Raw genomic sequence first — 22,358 nt, 5'->3', positions numbered from 1 at the left:
CGCGAGGCCGACAGCCCCGACCACGGAGGAGCCACACTCAGGACGACTGAGGCGTGATTTTGGATTCCACGTTGCTTTGCCCTCTGCAAGGGGGCCTGTTGCTCACGTCTCTCGGGCCCCCGAAAGGCTGGCCGTGCTGACTGTTTGCTCCCGGAGCTCTGCGGGCACCCAGAAACATCCCAGGGAAGGGTGGAAGACCGGCATGGCGCCTTCGCTCTCCTTGCCAGTTTCCAAACCGGCCACACTGCAGCCTCCCCATGTTGCCGGACACAGGAATCCATCGTCAGGCCATCGCGCCGGGGATGTATCTTCTCTCTGGGGTCTCGCTCTGGTCTTCTACGTGGAGATGAACCAGAGCCACACGCCTGCGTGTGTGAGACTGTCCCGGCAACGGCGACACCCACGGGCATTGCCTCCTTCACGGAGAGAGGGCCTGGAAAGCTCAAGACTCCCACGGAGGTTCATTTCCACACTCCCCTCCACCCTTCCAGGCTGGTTTCTCCCTGCTGAAGACGCGCGGGAGCCCAGAGAGCGGCTTCCAGTTCCCGCGGGATTCGTGGAGAGGTCGGGAGAGCCAGCCCCCGAAACGCGCCCCCCTCACCCCTTCCCCCTCTCCCCCTTCCGCTTCGTCTCTCCGGCCCCACCACCACCACCATCACCACGCCCTCCCCCGCCCCACCTCAAACCCCCCCACCCCGACCCTGGCCTCAACGCCCTGGGGCCCTTCCTGGGGGGCGGGGGGCGGCGTGCTGTCCCAGGGCTCACCGCCCTTCATGAAGGGGTGGAGCCTGCCTGCCTGTGGGCCTTTATAAGAGCCGCTGGCTGGCTGTCTGGGCCGGCTTCCTGGCTGCACCTGCCGCAGTGCACAGTCTGGCTGCACCTGCCGCAGTGCACAGTGAGGTGCACGGGAGCCCGCCGGCCTCTCTCTGCCCGTGTCCGTCCGTGAAATTCCGGCCGGGGCTCCCCGCGATGGCCCTCCCGACACCTTCGGACAGCACCCTCCCCGCGGAAGCCCGAGGACGAGGACGGCGAAGGAGACTCGTTTGGACCCCGAGCCAAAGCGAGGCCCTGCGAGCCTGCTTTGAGCGGAACCCGTACCCGGGCATCGCCACCAGAGAACGGCTGGCCCAGGCTATCGGCATTCCGGAGCCCAGGGTCCAGATTTGGTTTCAGAATGAGAGGTCACGCCAGCTGAGGCAGCACCGGCGGGAATCTCGGCCCTGGCCCGGGAGACGCGGCCCGCAAGAAGGCAGGCGAAAGCGGACCGCCGTCACCGGATCCCAGACCGCCCTGCTCCTCCGAGCCTTTGAGAAGGATCGCTTTCCAGGCATCGCCGCCAGGGAAGAGCTGGCCAGAGAGACGGGCCTCCCGGAGTCCAGGATTCAGATCTGGTTTCAGAATCGAAGGGCCAGGCACCCGGGACAGGGTGGCAGGGCGCCCGCGCACGCAGGCGGCCTGTGCGACGCGGCCCCCGGCGGGTGTCACCCTGCTCCCTCGTGGGTCGCCTTCGCCCACACCGGGGCGTGGGGAACGGGGCTTCCCGCACCCCACGTGCCCTGCGCGCCTGGGGCCCTCCCACAGGGGGCTTTCGTGAGCCAGGGAGCGAGGGCCGTCCCCGTGCTCCAGCCCAGCCAGGCCGCGCCGGCAGAGGGGATCTCCCAACCTGCCCCGGCACGCGGGGATTTTGCCTACGCTGCCCCGGCTCCTCCGGAAGGGGCGCTCTCCCACCCTCAGACTCCTCGGTGGCCTCCGCAGCCGGGCAAATGCCGGGAGGACCGGGACCCGCAGCGCGACGGCCCGCCGGGCCCTTGCGCGGTGGGACAGCCTGGGCCCGCTCAAGCGGGGCCACAGGGCCAAGGTGTGCTTGCGCCACCCACGTCCCAGGGGAGTCCGTGGTGGGGCTGGGGCCGGGGTCCCCAGGTCGCCGGGGCGGCGTGGGAACCCCAAGCCGGGGCAGCTCCACCTCCCCAGCCCGCGCCCCCGGAGGCCTCCGCGCGGCAGGGGCAGATGCAAGGCATCCGGGCGCCCTCCCAGGCGCTCCAGGAGCCGGGGCGCTCGTCTGCACTCCCCTCCGGCCTGCTGCTGGATGAGCTCCTGGCGAGCCCGGAGTTTCTGCAGCGGGCGCAACCTTTCCTAGAAACGGAGGCCCCGGGGGAGCTGGAGGCCTTGGAAGAGGCCGCCTCGCTGGAAGCACCCCTCAGCGAGGAAGAATACCGGGCTCTGCTGGAGGAGCTTTAGGACGCGGGGTTGGGACGGGGTCGGGTCGGGTCGGGTTGGGTCGGGTCGGGTCGGGGCAGGGCGGTGGCCTCTCTTTCGCGGGGAACACCTGGCTGGGCGTGGAGCGGCGTGTCTTCCCCGCCGGGCTGACCCGCCTGGGATTCCTGCCTTCTAGGTCTAGGCCCGGCGAGAGACTCCACACAGCAGAGAACTGCCATTCTTTCCTGGGCATCCCGGGGATCCCAGAGCCGGCCCAGGTAGCAGCAGGTGGGCCGCCTACTGCGCACGCGCGGGTTTGCGGGCAGCCGCCTAGGCTGTGGGAGCAGCCCGGGCAGAGCTCTCACGGCTTTCCAGCACCCCACCCACGCCCGACCACCCCCTCCCCACCCCCACCCCCACCCCCCACCCCCGGAAAATGCGTCCTCCCCTGGGCTGGGTGGAGACCCCCGTCCCGCCAAACACCGGGCCCGCGCAGCGCCCAGGCCTGCCATCCCTCCCGCGGCTCGCCTCCTCTGCGCCTCCGCTCCACCGTCGCTCGCCCGTCCGTGCCCCTGCAGCCTCCCAGCTGCCACCGTGGAGCGCCTGCCGGCGGAACGCCGACCGCAGGCCCCGCGCACGCCGGGGACGCTGACCGTTCCAGGCGGGAGGGAAGGCGGGCAGAGATGGAGAGAGGAACGGGAGACCTAGAGGGGCGGAAGGATGGGCGGAGGGACGTTAGGAGGGAGGGAGGGAGGGTGGGAGAGAGGGAGGCAGTGAGGAACGGAGGGAAAGACAGAGCGACGCAGGGACAGGGGGCGGGCGGCAGGGAGCCAGGGACAGAGGGAGGAAGGCAGAGAGCAAAAGCGGCCTTCGGCCTCCGGGAGCGACGGGACCCCCGCGCTCCGGGAAAACGGTAAGCGCCCGGCGTCGGCTGAGGGCTGGGCCCACAGCCGCCGCCGCGTCGGCCGGCGGGGCACTCATTCGCCCCGATTCCGTGGCCCAAGGAGTGGGCGGTTTCCTCAGAGACAAAAGACCGGGACTCGGGTTGCCGTCGGGTTTTCAACCGCCTGGTGCACAGACCGCACATCCCCAGGCTGAGCCCTGCAACGGAGCGCGAGGCCGACAGCCCCGACCACGGAGGAGCCACACTCAGGACGACTGAGGCGTGATTTTGGATTCCACGTTGCTTTGCCCTCTGCAAGGGGGCCTGTTGCTCACGTCTCTCGGGCCCCCGAAAGGCTGGCCGTGCTGACTGTTTGCTCCCGGAGCTCTGCGGGCACCCAGAAACATCCCAGGGAAGGGTGGAAGACCGGCATGGCGCCTTCGCTCTCCTTGCCAGTTTCCAAACCGGCCACACTGCAGCCTCCCCATGTTGCCGGACACAGGAATCCATCGTCAGGCCATCGCGCCGGGGATGTATCTTCTCTCTGGGGTCTCGCTCTGGTCTTCTACGTGGAGATGAACCAGAGCCACACGCCTGCGTGTGTGAGACTGTCCCGGCAACGGCGACACCCACGGGCATTGCCTCCTTCACGGAGAGAGGGCCTGGAAAGCTCAAGACTCCCACGGAGGTTCATTTCCACACTCCCCTCCACCCTTCCAGGCTGGTTTCTCCCTGCTGAAGACGCGCGGGAGCCCAGAGAGCGGCTTCCAGTTCCCGCGGGATTCGTGGAGAGGTCGGGAGAGCCAGCCCCCGAAACGCGCCCCCCTCACCCCTTCCCCCTCTCCCCCTTCCGCTTCGTCTCTCCGGCCCCACCACCACCACCATCACCACGCCCTCCCCCGCCCCACCTCAAACCCCCCCACCCCGACCCTGGCCTCAACGCCCTGGGGCCCTTCCTGGGGGGCGGGGGGCGGCGTGCTGTCCCAGGGCTCACCGCCCTTCATGAAGGGGTGGAGCCTGCCTGCCTGTGGGCCTTTATAAGAGCCGCTGGCTGGCTGTCTGGGCCGGCTTCCTGGCTGCACCTGCCGCAGTGCACAGTCTGGCTGCACCTGCCGCAGTGCACAGTGAGGTGCACGGGAGCCCGCCGGCCTCTCTCTGCCCGTGTCCGTCCGTGAAATTCCGGCCGGGGCTCCCCGCGATGGCCCTCCCGACACCTTCGGACAGCACCCTCCCCGCGGAAGCCCGAGGACGAGGACGGCGAAGGAGACTCGTTTGGACCCCGAGCCAAAGCGAGGCCCTGCGAGCCTGCTTTGAGCGGAACCCGTACCCGGGCATCGCCACCAGAGAACGGCTGGCCCAGGCTATCGGCATTCCGGAGCCCAGGGTCCAGATTTGGTTTCAGAATGAGAGGTCACGCCAGCTGAGGCAGCACCGGCGGGAATCTCGGCCCTGGCCCGGGAGACGCGGCCCGCAAGAAGGCAGGCGAAAGCGGACCGCCGTCACCGGATCCCAGACCGCCCTGCTCCTCCGAGCCTTTGAGAAGGATCGCTTTCCAGGCATCGCCGCCAGGGAAGAGCTGGCCAGAGAGACGGGCCTCCCGGAGTCCAGGATTCAGATCTGGTTTCAGAATCGAAGGGCCAGGCACCCGGGACAGGGTGGCAGGGCGCCCGCGCACGCAGGCGGCCTGTGCGACGCGGCCCCCGGCGGGTGTCACCCTGCTCCCTCGTGGGTCGCCTTCGCCCACACCGGGGCGTGGGGAACGGGGCTTCCCGCACCCCACGTGCCCTGCGCGCCTGGGGCCCTCCCACAGGGGGCTTTCGTGAGCCAGGGAGCGAGGGCCGTCCCCGTGCTCCAGCCCAGCCAGGCCGCGCCGGCAGAGGGGATCTCCCAACCTGCCCCGGCACGCGGGGATTTTGCCTACGCTGCCCCGGCTCCTCCGGAAGGGGCGCTCTCCCACCCTCAGACTCCTCGGTGGCCTCCGCAGCCGGGCAAATGCCGGGAGGACCGGGACCCGCAGCGCGACGGCCCGCCGGGCCCTTGCGCGGTGGGACAGCCTGGGCCCGCTCAAGCGGGGCCACAGGGCCAAGGTGTGCTTGCGCCACCCACGTCCCAGGGGAGTCCGTGGTGGGGCTGGGGCCGGGGTCCCCAGGTCGCCGGGGCGGCGTGGGAACCCCAAGCCGGGGCAGCTCCACCTCCCCAGCCCGCGCCCCCGGAGGCCTCCGCGCGGCAGGGGCAGATGCAAGGCATCCGGGCGCCCTCCCAGGCGCTCCAGGAGCCGGGGCGCTCGTCTGCACTCCCCTCCGGCCTGCTGCTGGATGAGCTCCTGGCGAGCCCGGAGTTTCTGCAGCGGGCGCAACCTTTCCTAGAAACGGAGGCCCCGGGGGAGCTGGAGGCCTTGGAAGAGGCCGCCTCGCTGGAAGCACCCCTCAGCGAGGAAGAATACCGGGCTCTGCTGGAGGAGCTTTAGGACGCGGGGTTGGGACGGGGTCGGGTCGGGTCGGGTTGGGTCGGGTCGGGTCGGGGCAGGGCGGTGGCCTCTCTTTCGCGGGGAACACCTGGCTGGGCGTGGAGCGGCGTGTCTTCCCCGCCGGGCTGACCCGCCTGGGATTCCTGCCTTCTAGGTCTAGGCCCGGCGAGAGACTCCACACAGCAGAGAACTGCCATTCTTTCCTGGGCATCCCGGGGATCCCAGAGCCGGCCCAGGTAGCAGCAGGTGGGCCGCCTACTGCGCACGCGCGGGTTTGCGGGCAGCCGCCTAGGCTGTGGGAGCAGCCCGGGCAGAGCTCTCACGGCTTTCCAGCACCCCACCCACGCCCGACCACCCCCTCCCCACCCCCACCCCCACCCCCCACCCCCGGAAAATGCGTCCTCCCCTGGGCTGGGTGGAGACCCCCGTCCCGCCAAACACCGGGCCCGCGCAGCGCCCAGGCCTGCCATCCCTCCCGCGGCTCGCCTCCTCTGCGCCTCCGCTCCACCGTCGCTCGCCCGTCCGTGCCCCTGCAGCCTCCCAGCTGCCACCGTGGAGCGCCTGCCGGCGGAACGCCGACCGCAGGCCCCGCGCACGCCGGGGACGCTGACCGTTCCAGGCGGGAGGGAAGGCGGGCAGAGATGGAGAGAGGAACGGGAGACCTAGAGGGGCGGAAGGATGGGCGGAGGGACGTTAGGAGGGAGGGAGGGAGGGTGGGAGAGAGGGAGGCAGTGAGGAACGGAGGGAAAGACAGAGCGACGCAGGGACAGGGGGCGGGCGGCAGGGAGCCAGGGACAGAGGGAGGAAGGCAGAGAGCAAAAGCGGCCTTCGGCCTCCGGGAGCGACGGGACCCCCGCGCTCCGGGAAAACGGTAAGCGCCCGGCGTCGGCTGAGGGCTGGGCCCACAGCCGCCGCCGCGTCGGCCGGCGGGGCACTCATTCGCCCCGATTCCGTGGCCCAAGGAGTGGGCGGTTTCCTCAGAGACAAAAGACCGGGACTCGGGTTGCCGTCGGGTTTTCAACCGCCTGGTGCACAGACCGCACATCCCCAGGCTGAGCCCTGCAACGGAGCGCGAGGCCGACAGCCCCGACCACGGAGGAGCCACACTCAGGACGACTGAGGCGTGATTTTGGATTCCACGTTGCTTTGCCCTCTGCAAGGGGGCCTGTTGCTCACGTCTCTCGGGCCCCCGAAAGGCTGGCCGTGCTGACTGTTTGCTCCCGGAGCTCTGCGGGCACCCAGAAACATCCCAGGGAAGGGTGGAAGACCGGCATGGCGCCTTCGCTCTCCTTGCCAGTTTCCAAACCGGCCACACTGCAGCCTCCCCATGTTGCCGGACACAGGAATCCATCGTCAGGCCATCGCGCCGGGGATGTATCTTCTCTCTGGGGTCTCGCTCTGGTCTTCTACGTGGAGATGAACCAGAGCCACACGCCTGCGTGTGTGAGACTGTCCCGGCAACGGCGACACCCACGGGCATTGCCTCCTTCACGGAGAGAGGGCCTGGAAAGCTCAAGACTCCCACGGAGGTTCATTTCCACACTCCCCTCCACCCTTCCAGGCTGGTTTCTCCCTGCTGAAGACGCGCGGGAGCCCAGAGAGCGGCTTCCAGTTCCCGCGGGATTCGTGGAGAGGTCGGGAGAGCCAGCCCCCGAAATGCGCCCCCCTCACCCCTTCCCCCTCTCCCCCTTCCGCTTCGTCTCTCCGGCCCCACCACCACCACCATCACCACGCCCTCCCCCGCCCCACCTCAAACCCCCCCACCCCGACCCTGGCCTCAACGCCCTGGGGCCCTTCCTGGGGGGCGGGGGGCGGCGTGCTGTCCCAGGGCTCACCGCCCTTCATGAAGGGGTGGAGCCTGCCTGCCTGTGGGCCTTTATAAGAGCCGCTGGCTGGCTGTCTGGGCCGGCTTCCTGGCTGCACCTGCCGCAGTGCACAGTCTGGCTGCACCTGCCGCAGTGCACAGTGAGGTGCACGGGAGCCCGCCGGCCTCTCTCTGCCCGTGTCCGTCCGTGAAATTCCGGCCGGGGCTCCCCGCGATGGCCCTCCCGACACCTTCGGACAGCACCCTCCCCGCGGAAGCCCGAGGACGAGGACGGCGAAGGAGACTCGTTTGGACCCCGAGCCAAAGCGAGGCCCTGCGAGCCTGCTTTGAGCGGAACCCGTACCCGGGCATCGCCACCAGAGAACGGCTGGCCCAGGCTATCGGCATTCCGGAGCCCAGGGTCCAGATTTGGTTTCAGAATGAGAGGTCACGCCAGCTGAGGCAGCACCGGCGGGAATCTCGGCCCTGGCCCGGGAGACGCGGCCCGCAAGAAGGCAGGCGAAAGCGGACCGCCGTCACCGGATCCCAGACCGCCCTGCTCCTCCGAGCCTTTGAGAAGGATCGCTTTCCAGGCATCGCCGCCAGGGAAGAGCTGGCCAGAGAGACGGGCCTCCCGGAGTCCAGGATTCAGATCTGGTTTCAGAATCGAAGGGCCAGGCACCCGGGACAGGGTGGCAGGGCGCCCGCGCACGCAGGCGGCCTGTGCGACGCGGCCCCCGGCGGGTGTCACCCTGCTCCCTCGTGGGTCGCCTTCGCCCACACCGGGGCGTGGGGAACGGGGCTTCCCGCACCCCACGTGCCCTGCGCGCCTGGGGCCCTCCCACAGGGGGCTTTCGTGAGCCAGGGAGCGAGGGCCGTCCCCGTGCTCCAGCCCAGCCAGGCCGCGCCGGCAGAGGGGATCTCCCAACCTGCCCCGGCACGCGGGGATTTTGCCTACGCTGCCCCGGCTCCTCCGGAAGGGGCGCTCTCCCACCCTCAGACTCCTCGGTGGCCTCCGCAGCCGGGCAAATGCCGGGAGGACCGGGACCCGCAGCGCGACGGCCCGCCGGGCCCTTGCGCGGTGGGACAGCCTGGGCCCGCTCAAGCGGGGCCACAGGGCCAAGGTGTGCTTGCGCCACCCACGTCCCAGGGGAGTCCGTGGTGGGGCTGGGGCCGGGGTCCCCAGGTCGCCGGGGCGGCGTGGGAACCCCAAGCCGGGGCAGCTCCACCTCCCCAGCCCGCGCCCCCGGAGGCCTCCGCGCGGCAGGGGCAGATGCAAGGCATCCGGGCGCCCTCCCAGGCGCTCCAGGAGCCGGGGCGCTCGTCTGCACTCCCCTCCGGCCTGCTGCTGGATGAGCTCCTGGCGAGCCCGGAGTTTCTGCAGCGGGCGCAACCTTTCCTAGAAACGGAGGCCCCGGGGGAGCTGGAGGCCTTGGAAGAGGCCGCCTCGCTGGAAGCACCCCTCAGCGAGGAAGAATACCGGGCTCTGCTGGAGGAGCTTTAGGACGCGGGGTTGGGACGGGGTCGGGTCGGGTCGGGTTGGGTCGGGTCGGGTCGGGGCAGGGCGGTGGCCTCTCTTTCGCGGGGAACACCTGGCTGGGCGTGGAGCGGCGTGTCTTCCCCGCCGGGCTGACCCGCCTGGGATTCCTGCCTTCTAGGTCTAGGCCCGGCGAGAGACTCCACACAGCAGAGAACTGCCATTCTTTCCTGGGCATCCCGGGGATCCCAGAGCCGGCCCAGGTAGCAGCAGGTGGGCCGCCTACTGCGCACGCGCGGGTTTGCGGGCAGCCGCCTAGGCTGTGGGAGCAGCCCGGGCAGAGCTCTCACGGCTTTCCAGCACCCCACCCACGCCCGACCACCCCCTCCCCACCCCCACCCCCACCCCCCACCCCCGGAAAATGCGTCCTCCCCTGGGCTGGGTGGAGACCCCCGTCCCGCCAAACACCGGGCCCGCGCAGCGCCCAGGCCTGCCATCCCTCCCGCGGCTCGCCTCCTCTGCGCCTCCGCTCCACCGTCGCTCGCCCGTCCGTGCCCCTGCAGCCTCCCAGCTGCCACCGTGGAGCGCCTGCCGGCGGAACGCCGACCGCAGGCCCCGCGCACGCCGGGGACGCTGACCGTTCCAGGCGGGAGGGAAGGCGGGCAGAGATGGAGAGAGGAACGGGAGACCTAGAGGGGCGGAAGGATGGGCGGAGGGACGTTAGGAGGGAGGGAGGGAGGGTGGGAGAGAGGGAGGCAGTGAGGAACGGAGGGAAAGACAGAGCGACGCAGGGACAGGGGGCGGGCGGCAGGGAGCCAGGGACAGAGGGAGGAAGGCAGAGAGCAAAAGCGGCCTTCGGCCTCCGGGAGCGACGGGACCCCCGCGCTCCGGGAAAACGGTAAGCGCCCGGCGTCGGCTGAGGGCTGGGCCCACAGCCGCCGCCGCGTCGGCCGGCGGGGCACTCATTCGCCCCGATTCCGTGGCCCAAGGAGTGGGCGGTTTCCTCAGAGACAAAAGACCGGGACTCGGGTTGCCGTCGGGTTTTCAACCGCCTGGTGCACAGACCGCACATCCCCAGGCTGAGCCCTGCAACGGAGCGCGAGGCCGACAGCCCCGACCACGGAGGAGCCACACTCAGGACGACTGAGGCGTGATTTTGGATTCCACGTTGCTTTGCCCTCTGCAAGGGGGCCTGTTGCTCACGTCTCTCGGGCCCCCGAAAGGCTGGCCGTGCTGACTGTTTGCTCCCGGAGCTCTGCGGGCACCCAGAAACATCCCAGGGAAGGGTGGAAGACCGGCATGGCGCCTTCGCTCTCCTTGCCAGTTTCCAAACCGGCCACACTGCAGCCTCCCCATGTTGCCGGACACAGGAATCCATCGTCAGGCCATCGCGCCGGGGATGTATCTTCTCTCTGGGGTCTCGCTCTGGTCTTCTACGTGGAGATGAACCAGAGCCACACGCCTGCGTGTGTGAGACTGTCCCGGCAACGGCGACACCCACGGGCATTGCCTCCTTCACGGAGAGAGGGCCTGGAAAGCTCAAGACTCCCACGGAGGTTCATTTCCACACTCCCCTCCACCCTTCCAGGCTGGTTTCTCCCTGCTGAAGACGCGCGGGAGCCCAGAGAGCGGCTTCCAGTTCCCGCGGGATTCGTGGAGAGGTCGGGAGAGCCAGCCCCCGAAACGCGCCCCCCTCACCCCTTCCCCCTCTCCCCCTTCCGCTTCGTCTCTCCGGCCCCACCACCACCACCATCACCACGCCCTCCCCCGCCCCACCTCAAACCCCCCCACCCCGACCCTGGCCTCAACGCCCTGGGGCCCTTCCTGGGGGGCGGGGGGCGGCGTGCTGTCCCAGGGCTCACCGCCCTTCATGAAGGGGTGGAGCCTGCCTGCCTGTGGGCCTTTATAAGAGCCGCTGGCTGGCTGTCTGGGCCGGCTTCCTGGCTGCACCTGCCGCAGTGCACAGTCTGGCTGCACCTGCCGCAGTGCACAGTGAGGTGCACGGGAGCCCGCCGGCCTCTCTCTGCCCGTGTCTGTCCGTGAAATTCCGGCCGGGGCTCCCCGCGATGGCCCTCCCGACACCTTCGGACAGCACCCTCCCCGCGGAAGCCCGAGGACGAGGACGGCGAAGGAGACTCGTTTGGACCCCGAGCCAAAGCGAGGCCCTGCGAGCCTGCTTTGAGCGGAACCCGTACCCGGGCATCGCCACCAGAGAACGGCTGGCCCAGGCTATCGGCATTCCGGAGCCCAGGGTCCAGATTTGGTTTCAGAATGAGAGGTCACGCCAGCTGAGGCAGCACCGGCGGGAATCTCGGCCCTGGCCCGGGAGACGCGGCCCGCAAGAAGGCAGGCGAAAGCGGACCGCCGTCACCGGATCCCAGACCGCCCTGCTCCTCCGAGCCTTTGAGAAGGATCGCTTTCCAGGCATCGCCGCCAGGGAAGAGCTGGCCAGAGAGACGGGCCTCCCGGAGTCCAGGATTCAGATCTGGTTTCAGAATCGAAGGGCCAGGCACCCGGGACAGGGTGGCAGGGCGCCCGCGCACGCAGGCGGCCTGTGCGACGCGGCCCCCGGCGGGTGTCACCCTGCTCCCTCGTGGGTCGCCTTCGCCCACACCGGGGCGTGGGGAACGGGGCTTCCCGCACCCCACGTGCCCTGCGCGCCTGGGGCCCTCCCACAGGGGGCTTTCGTGAGCCAGGGAGCGAGGGCCGTCCCCGTGCTCCAGCCCAGCCAGGCCGCGCCGGCAGAGGGGATCTCCCAACCTGCCCCGGCACGCGGGGATTTTGCCTACGCTGCCCCGGCTCCTCCGGAAGGGGCGCTCTCCCACCCTCAGACTCCTCGGTGGCCTCCGCAGCCGGGCAAATGCCGGGAGGACCGGGACCCGCAGCGCGACGGCCCGCCGGGCCCTTGCGCGGTGGGACAGCCTGGGCCCGCTCAAGCGGGGCCACAGGGCCAAGGTGTGCTTGCGCCACCCACGTCCCAGGGGAGTCCGTGGTGGGGCTGGGGCCGGGGTCCCCAGGTCGCCGGGGCGGCGTGGGAACCCCAAGCCGGGGCAGCTCCACCTCCCCAGCCCGCGCCCCCGGAGGCCTCCGCGCGGCAGGGGCAGATGCAAGGCATCCGGGCGCCCTCCCAGGCGCTCCAGGAGCCGGGGCGCTCGTCTGCACTCCCCTCCGGCCTGCTGCTGGATGAGCTCCTGGCGAGCCCGGAGTTTCTGCAGCGGGCGCAACCTTTCCTAGAAACGGAGGCCCCGGGGGAGCTGGAGGCCTTGGAAGAGGCCGCCTCGCTGGAAGCACCCCTCAGCGAGGAAGAATACCGGGCTCTGCTGGAGGAGCTTTAGGACGCGGGGTTGGGACGGGGTCGGGTCGGGTCGGGTTGGGTCGGGTCGGGTCGGGGCAGGGCGGTGGCCTCTCTTTCGCGGGGAACACCTGGCTGGGCGTGGAGCGGCGTGTCTTCCCCGCCGGGCTGACCCGCCTGGGATTCCTGCCTTCTAGGTCTAGGCCCGGCGAGAGACTCCACACAGCAGAGAACTGCCATTCTTTCCTGGGCATCCCGGGGATCCCAGAGCCGGCCCAGGTAGCAGCAGGTGGGCCGCCTACTGCGCACGCGCGGGTTTGCGGGCAGCCGCCTAGGCTGTGGGAGCAGCCCGGGCAGAGCTCTCACGGCTTTCCAGCACCCCACCCACGCCCGACCACCCCCTCCCCACCCCCACCCCCACCCCCCACCCCCGGAAAATGCGTCCTCCCCTGGGCTGGGTGGAGACCCCCGTCCCGCCAAACACCGGGCCCGCGCAGCGCCCAGGCCTGCCATCCCTCCCGCGGCTCGCCTCCTCTGCGCCTCCGCTCCACCGTCGCTCGCCCGTCCGTGCCCCTGCAGCCTCCCAGCTGCCACCGTGGAGCGCCTGCCGGCGGAACGCCGACCGCAGGCCCCGCGCACGCCGGGGACGCTGACCGTTCCAGGCGGGAGGGAAGGCGGGCAGAGATGGAGAGAGGAACGGGAGACCTAGAGGGGCGGAAGGATGGGCGGAGGGACGTTAGGAGGGAGGGAGGGAGGGTGGGAGAGAGGGAGGCAGTGAGGAACGGAGGGAAAGACAGAGCGACGCAGGGACAGGGGGCGGGCGGCAGGGAGCCAGGGACAGAGGGAGGAAGGCAGAGAGCAAAAGCGGCCTTCGGCCTCCGGGAGCGACGGGACCCCCGCGCTCCGGGAAAACGGTAAGCGCCCGGCGTCGGCTGAGGGCTGGGCCCACAGCCGCCGCCGCGTCGGCCGGCGGGGCACTCATTCGCCCCGATTCCGTGGCCCAAGGAGTGGGCGGTTTCCTCAGAGACAAAAGACCGGGACTCGGGTTGCCGTCGGGTTTTCAACCGCCTGGTGCACAGACCGCACATCCCCAGGCTGAGCCCTGCAACGGAGCGCGAGGCCGACAGCCCCGACCACGGAGGAGCCACACTCAGGACGACTGAGGCGTGATTTTGGATTCCACGTTGCTTTGCCCTCTGCAAGGGGGCCTGTTGCTCACGTCTCTCGGGCCCCCGAAAGGCTGGCCGTGCTGACTGTTTGCTCCCGGAGCTCTGCGGGCACCCAGAAACATCCCAGGGAAGGGTGGAAGACCGGCATGGCGCCTTCGCTCTCCTTGCCAGTTTCCAAACCGGCCACACTGCAGCCTCCCCATGTTGCCGGACACAGGAATCCATCGTCAGGCCATCGCGCCGGGGATGTATCTTCTCTCTGGGGTCTCGCTCTGGTCTTCTACGTGGAGATGAACCAGAGCCACACGCCTGCGTGTGTGAGACTGTCCCGGCAACGGCGACACCCACGGGCATTGCCTCCTTCACGGAGAGAGGGCCTGGAAAGCTCAAGACTCCCACGGAGGTTCATTTCCACACTCCCCTCCACCCTTCCAGGCTGGTTTCTCCCTGCTGAAGACGCGCGGGAGCCCAGAGAGCGGCTTCCAGTTCCCGCGGGATTCGTGGAGAGGTCGGGAGAGCCAGCCCCCGAAACGCGCCCCCCTCACCCCTTCCCCCTCTCCCCCTTCCGCTTCGTCTCTCCGGCCCCACCACCACCACCATCACCACGCCCTCCCCCGCCCCACCTCAAACCCCCCCACCCCGACCCTGGCCTCAACGCCCTGGGGCCCTTCCTGGGGGGCGGGGGGCGGCGTGCTGTCCCAGGGCTCACCGCCCTTCATGAAGGGGTGGAGCCTGCCTGCCTGTGGGCCTTTATAAGAGCCGCTGGCTGGCTGTCTGGGCCGGCTTCCTGGCTGCACCTGCCGCAGTGCACAGTCTGGCTGCACCTGCCGCAGTGCACAGTGAGGTGCACGGGAGCCCGCCGGCCTCTCTCTGCCCGTGTCCGTCCGTGAAATTCCGGCCGGGGCTCCCCGCGATGGCCCTCCCGACACCTTCGGACAGCACCCTCCCCGCGGAAGCCCGAGGACGAGGACGGCGAAGGAGACTCGTTTGGACCCCGAGCCAAAGCGAGGCCCTGCGAGCCTGCTTTGAGCGGAACCCGTACCCGGGCATCGCCACCAGAGAACGGCTGGCCCAGGCTATCGGCATTCCGGAGCCCAGGGTCCAGATTTGGTTTCAGAATGAGAGGTCACGCCAGCTGAGGCAGCACCGGCGGGAATCTCGGCCCTGGCCCGGGAGACGCGGCCCGCAAGAAGGCAGGCGAAAGCGGACCGCCGTCACCGGATCCCAGACCGCCCTGCTCCTCCGAGCCTTTGAGAAGGATCGCTTTCCAGGCATCGCCGCCAGGGAAGAGCTGGCCAGAGAGACGGGCCTCCCGGAGTCCAGGATTCAGATCTGGTTTCAGAATCGAAGGGCCAGGCACCCGGGACAGGGTGGCAGGGCGCCCGCGCACGCAGGCGGCCTGTGCGACGCGGCCCCCGGCGGGTGTCACCCTGCTCCCTCGTGGGTCGCCTTCGCCCACACCGGGGCGTGGGGAACGGGGCTTCCCGCACCCCACGTGCCCTGCGCGCCTGGGGCCCTCCCACAGGGGGCTTTCGTGAGCCAGGGAGCGAGGGCCGTCCCCGTGCTCCAGCCCAGCCAGGCCGCGCCGGCAGAGGGGATCTCCCAACCTGCCCCGGCACGCGGGGATTTTGCCTACGCTGCCCCGGCTCCTCCGGAAGGGGCGCTCTCCCACCCTCAGACTCCTCGGTGGCCTCCGCAGCCGGGCAAATGCCGGGAGGACCGGGACCCGCAGCGCGACGGCCCGCCGGGCCCTTGCGCGGTGGGACAGCCTGGGCCCGCTCAAGCGGGGCCACAGGGCCAAGGTGTGCTTGCGCCACCCACGTCCCAGGGGAGTCCGTGGTGGGGCTGGGGCCGGGGTCCCCAGGTCGCCGGGGCGGCGTGGGAACCCCAAGCCGGGGCAGCTCCACCTCCCCAGCCCGCGCCCCCGGAGGCCTCCGCGCGGCAGGGGCAGATGCAAGGCATCCGGGCGCCCTCCCAGGCGCTCCAGGAGCCGGGGCGCTCGTCTGCACTCCCCTCCGGCCTGCTGCTGGATGAGCTCCTGGCGAGCCCGGAGTTTCTGCAGCGGGCGCAACCTTTCCTAGAAACGGAGGCCCCGGGGGAGCTGGAGGCCTTGGAAGAGGCCGCCTCGCTGGAAGCACCCCTCAGCGAGGAAGAATACCGGGCTCTGCTGGAGGAGCTTTAGGACGCGGGGTTGGGACGGGGTCGGGTCGGGTCGGGTTGGGTCGGGTCGGGTCGGGGCAGGGCGGTGGCCTCTCTTTCGCGGGGAACACCTGGCTGGGCGTGGAGCGGCGTGTCTTCCCCGCCGGGCTGACCCGCCTGGGATTCCTGCCTTCTAGGTCTAGGCCCGGCGAGAGACTCCACACAGCAGAGAACTGCCATTCTTTCCTGGGCATCCCGGGGATCCCAGAGCCGGCCCAGGTAGCAGCAGGTGGGCCGCCTACTGCGCACGCGCGGGTTTGCGGGCAGCCGCCTAGGCTGTGGGAGCAGCCCGGGCAGAGCTCTCACGGCTTTCCAGCACCCCACCCACGCCCGACCACCCCCTCCCCACCCCCACCCCCACCCCCCACCCCCGGAAAATGCGTCCTCCCCTGGGCTGGGTGGAGACCCCCGTCCCGCCAAACACCGGGCCCGCGCAGCGCCCAGGCCTGCCATCCCTCCCGCGGCTCGCCTCCTCTGCGCCTCCGCTCCACCGTCGCTCGCCCGTCCGTGCCCCTGCAGCCTCCCAGCTGCCACCGTGGAGCGCCTGCCGGCGGAACGCCGACCGCAGGCCCCGCGCACGCCGGGGACGCTGACCGTTCCAGGCGGGAGGGAAGGCGGGCAGAGATGGAGAGAGGAACGGGAGACCTAGAGGGGCGGAAGGATGGGCGGAGGGACGTTAGGAGGGAGGGAGGGAGGGTGGGAGAGAGGGAGGCAGTGAGGAACGGAGGGAAAGACAGAGCGACGCAGGGACAGGGGGCGGGCGGCAGGGAGCCAGGGACAGAGGGAGGAAGGCAGAGAGCAAAAGCGGCCTTCGGCCTCCGGGAGCGACGGGACCCCCGCGCTCCGGGAAAACGGTAAGCGCCCGGCGTCGGCTGAGGGCTGGGCCCACAGCCGCCGCCGCGTCGGCCGGCGGGGCACTCATTCGCCCCGATTCCGTGGCCCAAGGAGTGGGCGGTTTCCTCAGAGACAAAAGACCGGGACTCGGGTTGCCGTCGGGTTTTCAACCGCCTGGTGCACAGACCGCACATCCCCAGGCTGAGCCCTGCAACGGAGCGCGAGGCCGACAGCCCCGACCACGGAGGAGCCACACTCAGGACGACTGAGGCGTGATTTTGGATTCCACGTTGCTTTGCCCTCTGCAAGGGGGCCTGTTGCTCACGTCTCTCGGGCCCCCGAAAGGCTGGCCGTGCTGACTGTTTGCTCCCGGAGCTCTGCGGGCACCCAGAAACATCCCAGGGAAGGGTGGAAGACCGGCATGGCGCCTTCGCTCTCCTTGCCAGTTTCCAAACCGGCCACACTGCAGCCTCCCCATGTTGCCGGACACAGGAATCCATCGTCAGGCCATCGCGCCGGGGATGTATCTTCTCTCTGGGGTCTCGCTCTGGTCTTCTACGTGGAGATGAACCAGAGCCACACGCCTGCGTGTGTGAGACTGTCCCGGCAACGGCGACACCCACGGGCATTGCCTCCTTCACGGAGAGAGGGCCTGGAAAGCTCAAGACTCCCACGGAGGTTCATTTCCACACTCCCCTCCACCCTTCCAGGCTGGTTTCTCCCTGCTGAAGACGCGCGGGAGCCCAGAGAGCGGCTTCCAGTTCCCGCGGGATTCGTGGAGAGGTCGGGAGAGCCAGCCCCCGAAACGCGCCCCCCTCACCCCTTCCCCCTCTCCCCCTTCCGCTTCGTCTCTCCGGCCCCACCACCACCACCATCACCACGCCCTCCCCCGCCCCACCTCAAACCCCCCCACCCCGACCCTGGCCTCAACGCCCTGGGGCCCTTCCTGGGGGGCGGGGGGCGGCGTGCTGTCCCAGGGCTCACCGCCCTTCATGAAGGGGTGGAGCCTGCCTGCCTGTGGGCCTTTATAAGAGCCGCTGGCTGGCTGTCTGGGCCGGCTTCCTGGCTGCACCTGCCGCAGTGCACAGTCTGGCTGCACCTGCCGCAGTGCACAGTGAGGTGCACGGGAGCCCGCCGGCCTCTCTCTGCCCGTGTCCGTCCGTGAAATTCCGGCCGGGGCTCCCCGCGATGGCCCTCCCGACACCTTCGGACAGCACCCTCCCCGCGGAAGCCCGAGGACGAGGACGGCGAAGGAGACTCGTTTGGACCCCGAGCCAAAGCGAGGCCCTGCGAGCCTGCTTTGAGCGGAACCCGTACCCGGGCATCGCCACCAGAGAACGGCTGGCCCAGGCTATCGGCATTCCGGAGCCCAGGGTCCAGATTTGGTTTCAGAATGAGAGGTCACGCCAGCTGAGGCAGCACCGGCGGGAATCTCGGCCCTGGCCCGGGAGACGCGGCCCGCAAGAAGGCAGGCGAAAGCGGACCGCCGTCACCGGATCCCAGACCGCCCTGCTCCTCCGAGCCTTTGAGAAGGATCGCTTTCCAGGCATCGCCGCCAGGGAAGAGCTGGCCAGAGAGACGGGCCTCCCGGAGTCCAGGATTCAGATCTGGTTTCAGAATCGAAGGGCCAGGCACCCGGGACAGGGTGGCAGGGCGCCCGCGCACGCAGGCGGCCTGTGCGACGCGGCCCCCGGCGGGTGTCACCCTGCTCCCTCGTGGGTCGCCTTCGCCCACACCGGGGCGTGGGGAACGGGGCTTCCCGCACCCCACGTGCCCTGCGCGCCTGGGGCCCTCCCACAGGGGGCTTTCGTGAGCCAGGGAGCGAGGGCCGTCCCCGTGCTCCAGCCCAGCCAGGCCGCGCCGGCAGAGGGGATCTCCCAACCTGCCCCGGCACGCGGGGATTTTGCCTACGCTGCCCCGGCTCCTCCGGAAGGGGCGCTCTCCCACCCTCAGACTCCTCGGTGGCCTCCGCAGCCGGGCAAATGCCGGGAGGACCGGGACCCGCAGCGCGACGGCCCGCCGGGCCCTTGCGCGGTGGGACAGCCTGGGCCCGCTCAAGCGGGGCCACAGGGCCAAGGTGTGCTTGCGCCACCCACGTCCCAGGGGAGTCCGTGGTGGGGCTGGGGCCGGGGTCCCCAGGTCGCCGGGGCGGCGTGGGAACCCCAAGCCGGGGCAGCTCCACCTCCCCAGCCCGCGCCCCCGGAGGCCTCCGCGCGGCAGGGGCAGATGCAAGGCATCCGGGCGCCCTCCCAGGCGCTCCAGGAGCCGGGGCGCTCGTCTGCACTCCCCTCCGGCCTGCTGCTGGATGAGCTCCTGGCGAGCCCGGAGTTTCTGCAGCGGGCGCAACCTTTCCTAGAAACGGAGGCCCCGGGGGAGCTGGAGGCCTTGGAAGAGGCCGCCTCGCTGGAAGCACCCCTCAGCGAGGAAGAATACCGGGCTCTGCTGGAGGAGCTTTAGGACGCGGGGTTGGGACGGGGTCGGGTCGGGTCGGGTTGGGTCGGGTCGGGTCGGGGCAGGGCGGTGGCCTCTCTTTCGCGGGGAACACCTGGCTGGGCGTGGAGCGGCGTGTCTTCCCCGCCGGGCTGACCCGCCTGGGATTCCTGCCTTCTAGGTCTAGGCCCGGCGAGAGACTCCACACAGCAGAGAACTGCCATTCTTTCCTGGGCATCCCGGGGATCCCAGAGCCGGCCCAGGTAGCAGCAGGTGGGCCGCCTACTGCGCACGCGCGGGTTTGCGGGCAGCCGCCTAGGCTGTGGGAGCAGCCCGGGCAGAGCTCTCACGGCTTTCCAGCACCCCACCCACGCCCGACCACCCCCTCCCCACCCCCACCCCCACCCCCCACCCCCGGAAAATGCGTCCTCCCCTGGGCTGGGTGGAGACCCCCGTCCCGCCAAACACCGGGCCCGCGCAGCGCCCAGGCCTGCCATCCCTCCCGCGGCTCGCCTCCTCTGCGCCTCCGCTCCACCGTCGCTCGCCCGTCCGTGCCCCTGCAGCCTCCCAGCTGCCACCGTGGAGCGCCTGCCGGCGGAACGCCGACCGCAGGCCCCGCGCACGCCGGGGACGCTGACCGTTCCAGGCGGGAGGGAAGGCGGGCAGAGATGGAGAGAGGAACGGGAGACCTAGAGGGGCGGAAGGATGGGCGGAGGGACGTTAGGAGGGAGGGAGGGAGGGTGGGAGAGAGGGAGGCAGTGAGGAACGGAGGGAAAGACAGAGCGACGCAGGGACAGGGGGCGGGCGGCAGGGAGCCAGGGACAGAGGGAGGAAGGCAGAGAGCAAAAGCGGCCTTCGGCCTCCGGGAGCGACGGGACCCCCGCGCTCCGGGAAAACGGTAAGCGCCCGGCGTCGGCTGAGGGCTGGGCCCACAGCCGCCGCCGCGTCGGCCGGCGGGGCACTCATTCGCCCCGATTCCGTGGCCCAAGGAGTGGGCGGTTTCCTCAGAGACAAAAGACCGGGACTCGGGTTGCCGTCGGGTTTTCAACCGCCTGGTGCACAGACCGCACATCCCCAGGCTGAGCCCTGCAACGGAGCGCGAGGCCGACAGCCCCGACCACGGAGGAGCCACACTCAGGACGACTGAGGCGTGATTTTGGATTCCACGTTGCTTTGCCCTCTGCAAGGGGGCCTGTTGCTCACGTCTCTCGGGCCCCCGAAAGGCTGGCCGTGCTGACTGTTTGCTCCCGGAGCTCTGCGGGCACCCAGAAACATCCCAGGGAAGGGTGGAAGACCGGCATGGCGCCTTCGCTCTCCTTGCCAGTTTCCAAACCGGCCACACTGCAGCCTCCCCATGTTGCCGGACACAGGAATCCATCGTCAGGCCATCGCGCCGGGGATGTATCTTCTCTCTGGGGTCTCGCTCTGGTCTTCTACGTGGAGATGAACCAGAGCCACACGCCTGCGTGTGTGAGACTGTCCCGGCAACGGCGACACCCACGGGCATTGCCTCCTTCACGGAGAGAGGGCCTGGAAAGCTCAAGACTCCCACGGAGGTTCATTTCCACACTCCCCTCCACCCTTCCAGGCTGGTTTCTCCCTGCTGAAGACGCGCGGGAGCCCAGAGAGCGGCTTCCAGTTCCCGCGGGATTCGTGGAGAGGTCGGGAGAGCCAGCCCCCGAAACGCGCCCCCCTCACCCCTTCCCCCTCTCCCCCTTCCGCTTCGTCTCTCCGGCCCCACCACCACCACCATCACCACGCCCTCCCCCGCCCCACCTCAAACCCCCCCACCCCGACCCTGGCCTCAACGCCCTGGGGCCCTTCCTGGGGGGCGGGGGGCGGCGTGCTGTCCCAGGGCTCACCGCCCTTCATGAAGGGGTGGAGCCTGCCTGCCTGTGGGCCTTTATAAGAGCCGCTGGCTGGCTGTCTGGGCCGGCTTCCTGGCTGCACCTGCCGCAGTGCACAGTCTGGCTGCACCTGCCGCAGTGCACAGTGAGGTGCACGGGAGCCCGCCGGCCTCTCTCTGCCCGTGTCTGTCCGTGAAATTCCGGCCGGGGCTCCCCGCGATGGCCCTCCCGACACCTTCGGACAGCACCCTCCCCGCGGAAGCCCGAGGACGAGGACGGCGAAGGAGACTCGTTTGGACCCCGAGCCAAAGCGAGGCCCTGCGAGCCTGCTTTGAGCGGAACCCGTACCCGGGCATCGCCACCAGAGAACGGCTGGCCCAGGCTATCGGCATTCCGGAGCCCAGGGTCCAGATTTGGTTTCAGAATGAGAGGTCACGCCAGCTGAGGCAGCACCGGCGGGAATCTCGGCCCTGGCCCGGGAGACGCGGCCCGCAAGAAGGCAGGCGAAAGCGGACCGCCGTCACCGGATCCCAGACCGCCCTGCTCCTCCGAGCCTTTGAGAAGGATCGCTTTCCAGGCATCGCCGCCAGGGAAGAGCTGGCCAGAGAGACGGGCCTCCCGGAGTCCAGGATTCAGATCTGGTTTCAGAATCGAAGGGCCAGGCACCCGGGACAGGGTGGCAGGGCGCCCGCGCACGCAGGCGGCCTGTGCGACGCGGCCCCCGGCGGGTGTCACCCTGCTCCCTCGTGGGTCGCCTTCGCCCACACCGGGGCGTGGGGAACGGGGCTTCCCGCACCCCACGTGCCCTGCGCGCCTGGGGCCCTCCCACAGGGGGCTTTCGTGAGCCAGGGAGCGAGGGCCGTCCCCGTGCTCCAGCCCAGCCAGGCCGCGCCGGCAGAGGGGATCTCCCAACCTGCCCCGGCACGCGGGGATTTTGCCTACGCTGCCCCGGCTCCTCCGGAAGGGGCGCTCTCCCACCCTCAGACTCCTCGGTGGCCTCCGCAGCCGGGCAAATGCCGGGAGGACCGGGACCCGCAGCGCGACGGCCCGCCGGGCCCTTGCGCGGTGGGACAGCCTGGGCCCGCTCAAGCGGGGCCACAGGGCCAAGGTGTGCTTGCGCCACCCACGTCCCAGGGGAGTCCGTGGTGGGGCTGGGGCCGGGGTCCCCAGGTCGCCGGGGCGGCGTGGGAACCCCAAGCCGGGGCAGCTCCACCTCCCCAGCCCGCGCCCCCGGAGGCCTCCGCGCGGCAGGGGCAGATGCAAGGCATCCGGGCGCCCTCCCAGGCGCTCCAGGAGCCGGGGCGCTCGTCTGCACTCCCCTCCGGCCTGCTGCTGGATGAGCTCCTGGCGAGCCCGGAGTTTCTGCAGCGGGCGCAACCTTTCCTAGAAACGGAGGCCCCGGGGGAGCTGGAGGCCTTGGAAGAGGCCGCCTCGCTGGAAGCACCCCTCAGCGAGGAAGAATACCGGGCTCTGCTGGAGGAGCTTTAGGACGCGGGGTTGGGACGGGGTCGGGTCGGGTCGGGTTGGGTCGGGTCGGGTCGGGGCAGGGCGGTGGCCTCTCTTTCGCGGGGAACACCTGGCTGGGCGTGGAGCGGCGTGTCTTCCCCGCCGGGCTGACCCGCCTGGGATTCCTGCCTTCTAGGTCTAGGCCCGGCGAGAGACTCCACACAGCAGAGAACTGCCATTCTTTCCTGGGCATCCCGGGGATCCCAGAGCCGGCCCAGGTAGCAGCAGGTGGGCCGCCTACTGCGCACGCGCGG

General features: G+C 70.3%; 7 protein-coding genes across 7 annotated transcripts; all 7 read left to right on the top strand.

The window, feature by feature from the left end:
- Window positions 1-894: 894 nt before the first annotated feature.
- On the top strand, window positions 895-2,238 carry LOC134758005 (double homeobox protein 4-like protein 4). The gene has a single exon (XM_063703523.1). It carries the CDS (start codon window positions 970-972, stop codon window positions 2,236-2,238), a length of 1,269 nt encoding a protein of 422 aa, XP_063559593.1. The 5' UTR covers window positions 895-969.
- A 1,964-nt stretch (window positions 2,239-4,202) lies between these two features.
- LOC134758004 (double homeobox protein 4-like protein 4) lies at window positions 4,203-5,546 on the top strand. Its single transcript, XM_063703522.1, has one exon. The coding sequence runs from the start codon at window positions 4,278-4,280 to the stop codon at window positions 5,544-5,546; it is 1,269 nt and encodes a 422-aa protein (XP_063559592.1). The 5' UTR covers window positions 4,203-4,277.
- Window positions 5,547-7,585: 2,039 nt separating this feature from the next.
- On the top strand, window positions 7,586-8,854 carry LOC134758003 (double homeobox protein 4-like protein 4). The gene has a single exon (XM_063703521.1). It carries the CDS (start codon window positions 7,586-7,588, stop codon window positions 8,852-8,854), a length of 1,269 nt encoding a protein of 422 aa, XP_063559591.1.
- Window positions 8,855-10,893: 2,039 nt separating this feature from the next.
- On the top strand, window positions 10,894-12,162 carry LOC134758002 (double homeobox protein 4-like protein 4). Its single transcript, XM_063703520.1, has one exon. It carries the CDS (start codon window positions 10,894-10,896, stop codon window positions 12,160-12,162), a length of 1,269 nt encoding a protein of 422 aa, XP_063559590.1.
- A 2,039-nt stretch (window positions 12,163-14,201) lies between these two features.
- LOC134758001 (double homeobox protein 4-like protein 4) lies at window positions 14,202-15,470 on the top strand. Its single transcript, XM_063703519.1, has one exon. The coding sequence runs from the start codon at window positions 14,202-14,204 to the stop codon at window positions 15,468-15,470; it is 1,269 nt and encodes a 422-aa protein (XP_063559589.1).
- A 2,039-nt stretch (window positions 15,471-17,509) lies between these two features.
- LOC134758000 (double homeobox protein 4-like protein 4) lies at window positions 17,510-18,778 on the top strand. Its single transcript, XM_063703518.1, has one exon. The coding sequence runs from the start codon at window positions 17,510-17,512 to the stop codon at window positions 18,776-18,778; it is 1,269 nt and encodes a 422-aa protein (XP_063559588.1).
- A 2,039-nt stretch (window positions 18,779-20,817) lies between these two features.
- LOC129532377 (double homeobox protein 4-like protein 4) lies at window positions 20,818-22,086 on the top strand. Its single transcript, XM_055381569.2, has one exon. The coding sequence runs from the start codon at window positions 20,818-20,820 to the stop codon at window positions 22,084-22,086; it is 1,269 nt and encodes a 422-aa protein (XP_055237544.1).
- The last annotated feature ends 272 nt before the right edge of the window (window positions 22,087-22,358 follow it).

This window comes from Gorilla gorilla, chromosome 2 (genome assembly GCF_029281585.2).
Source record: "Gorilla gorilla gorilla isolate KB3781 chromosome 2, NHGRI_mGorGor1-v2.1_pri, whole genome shotgun sequence".
NCBI classification, from domain to species: domain Eukaryota; kingdom Metazoa; phylum Chordata; class Mammalia; order Primates; family Hominidae; genus Gorilla; species Gorilla gorilla.
This window is presented reverse-complemented; position numbering and strand designations above follow the sequence as displayed.

Excerpts from the sequence above, each read along its gene's own strand:
- LOC134758001 (XM_063703519.1), top strand. The coding sequence starts at position 14,202 with ATGGCCCTCCCGACACCTTCGGACAGCACCCTCCCCGCGGAAGCCCGA.
- LOC134758004 (XM_063703522.1), top strand. The coding sequence starts at position 4,278 with ATGGCCCTCCCGACACCTTCGGACAGCACCCTCCCCGCGGAAGCCCGA.
- LOC134758005 (XM_063703523.1), top strand. The coding sequence starts at position 970 with ATGGCCCTCCCGACACCTTCGGACAGCACCCTCCCCGCGGAAGCCCGA.
- LOC134758000 (XM_063703518.1), top strand. The coding sequence starts at position 17,510 with ATGGCCCTCCCGACACCTTCGGACAGCACCCTCCCCGCGGAAGCCCGA.
- LOC134758002 (XM_063703520.1), top strand. The coding sequence starts at position 10,894 with ATGGCCCTCCCGACACCTTCGGACAGCACCCTCCCCGCGGAAGCCCGA.
- LOC134758003 (XM_063703521.1), top strand. The coding sequence starts at position 7,586 with ATGGCCCTCCCGACACCTTCGGACAGCACCCTCCCCGCGGAAGCCCGA.
- LOC129532377 (XM_055381569.2), top strand. The coding sequence starts at position 20,818 with ATGGCCCTCCCGACACCTTCGGACAGCACCCTCCCCGCGGAAGCCCGA.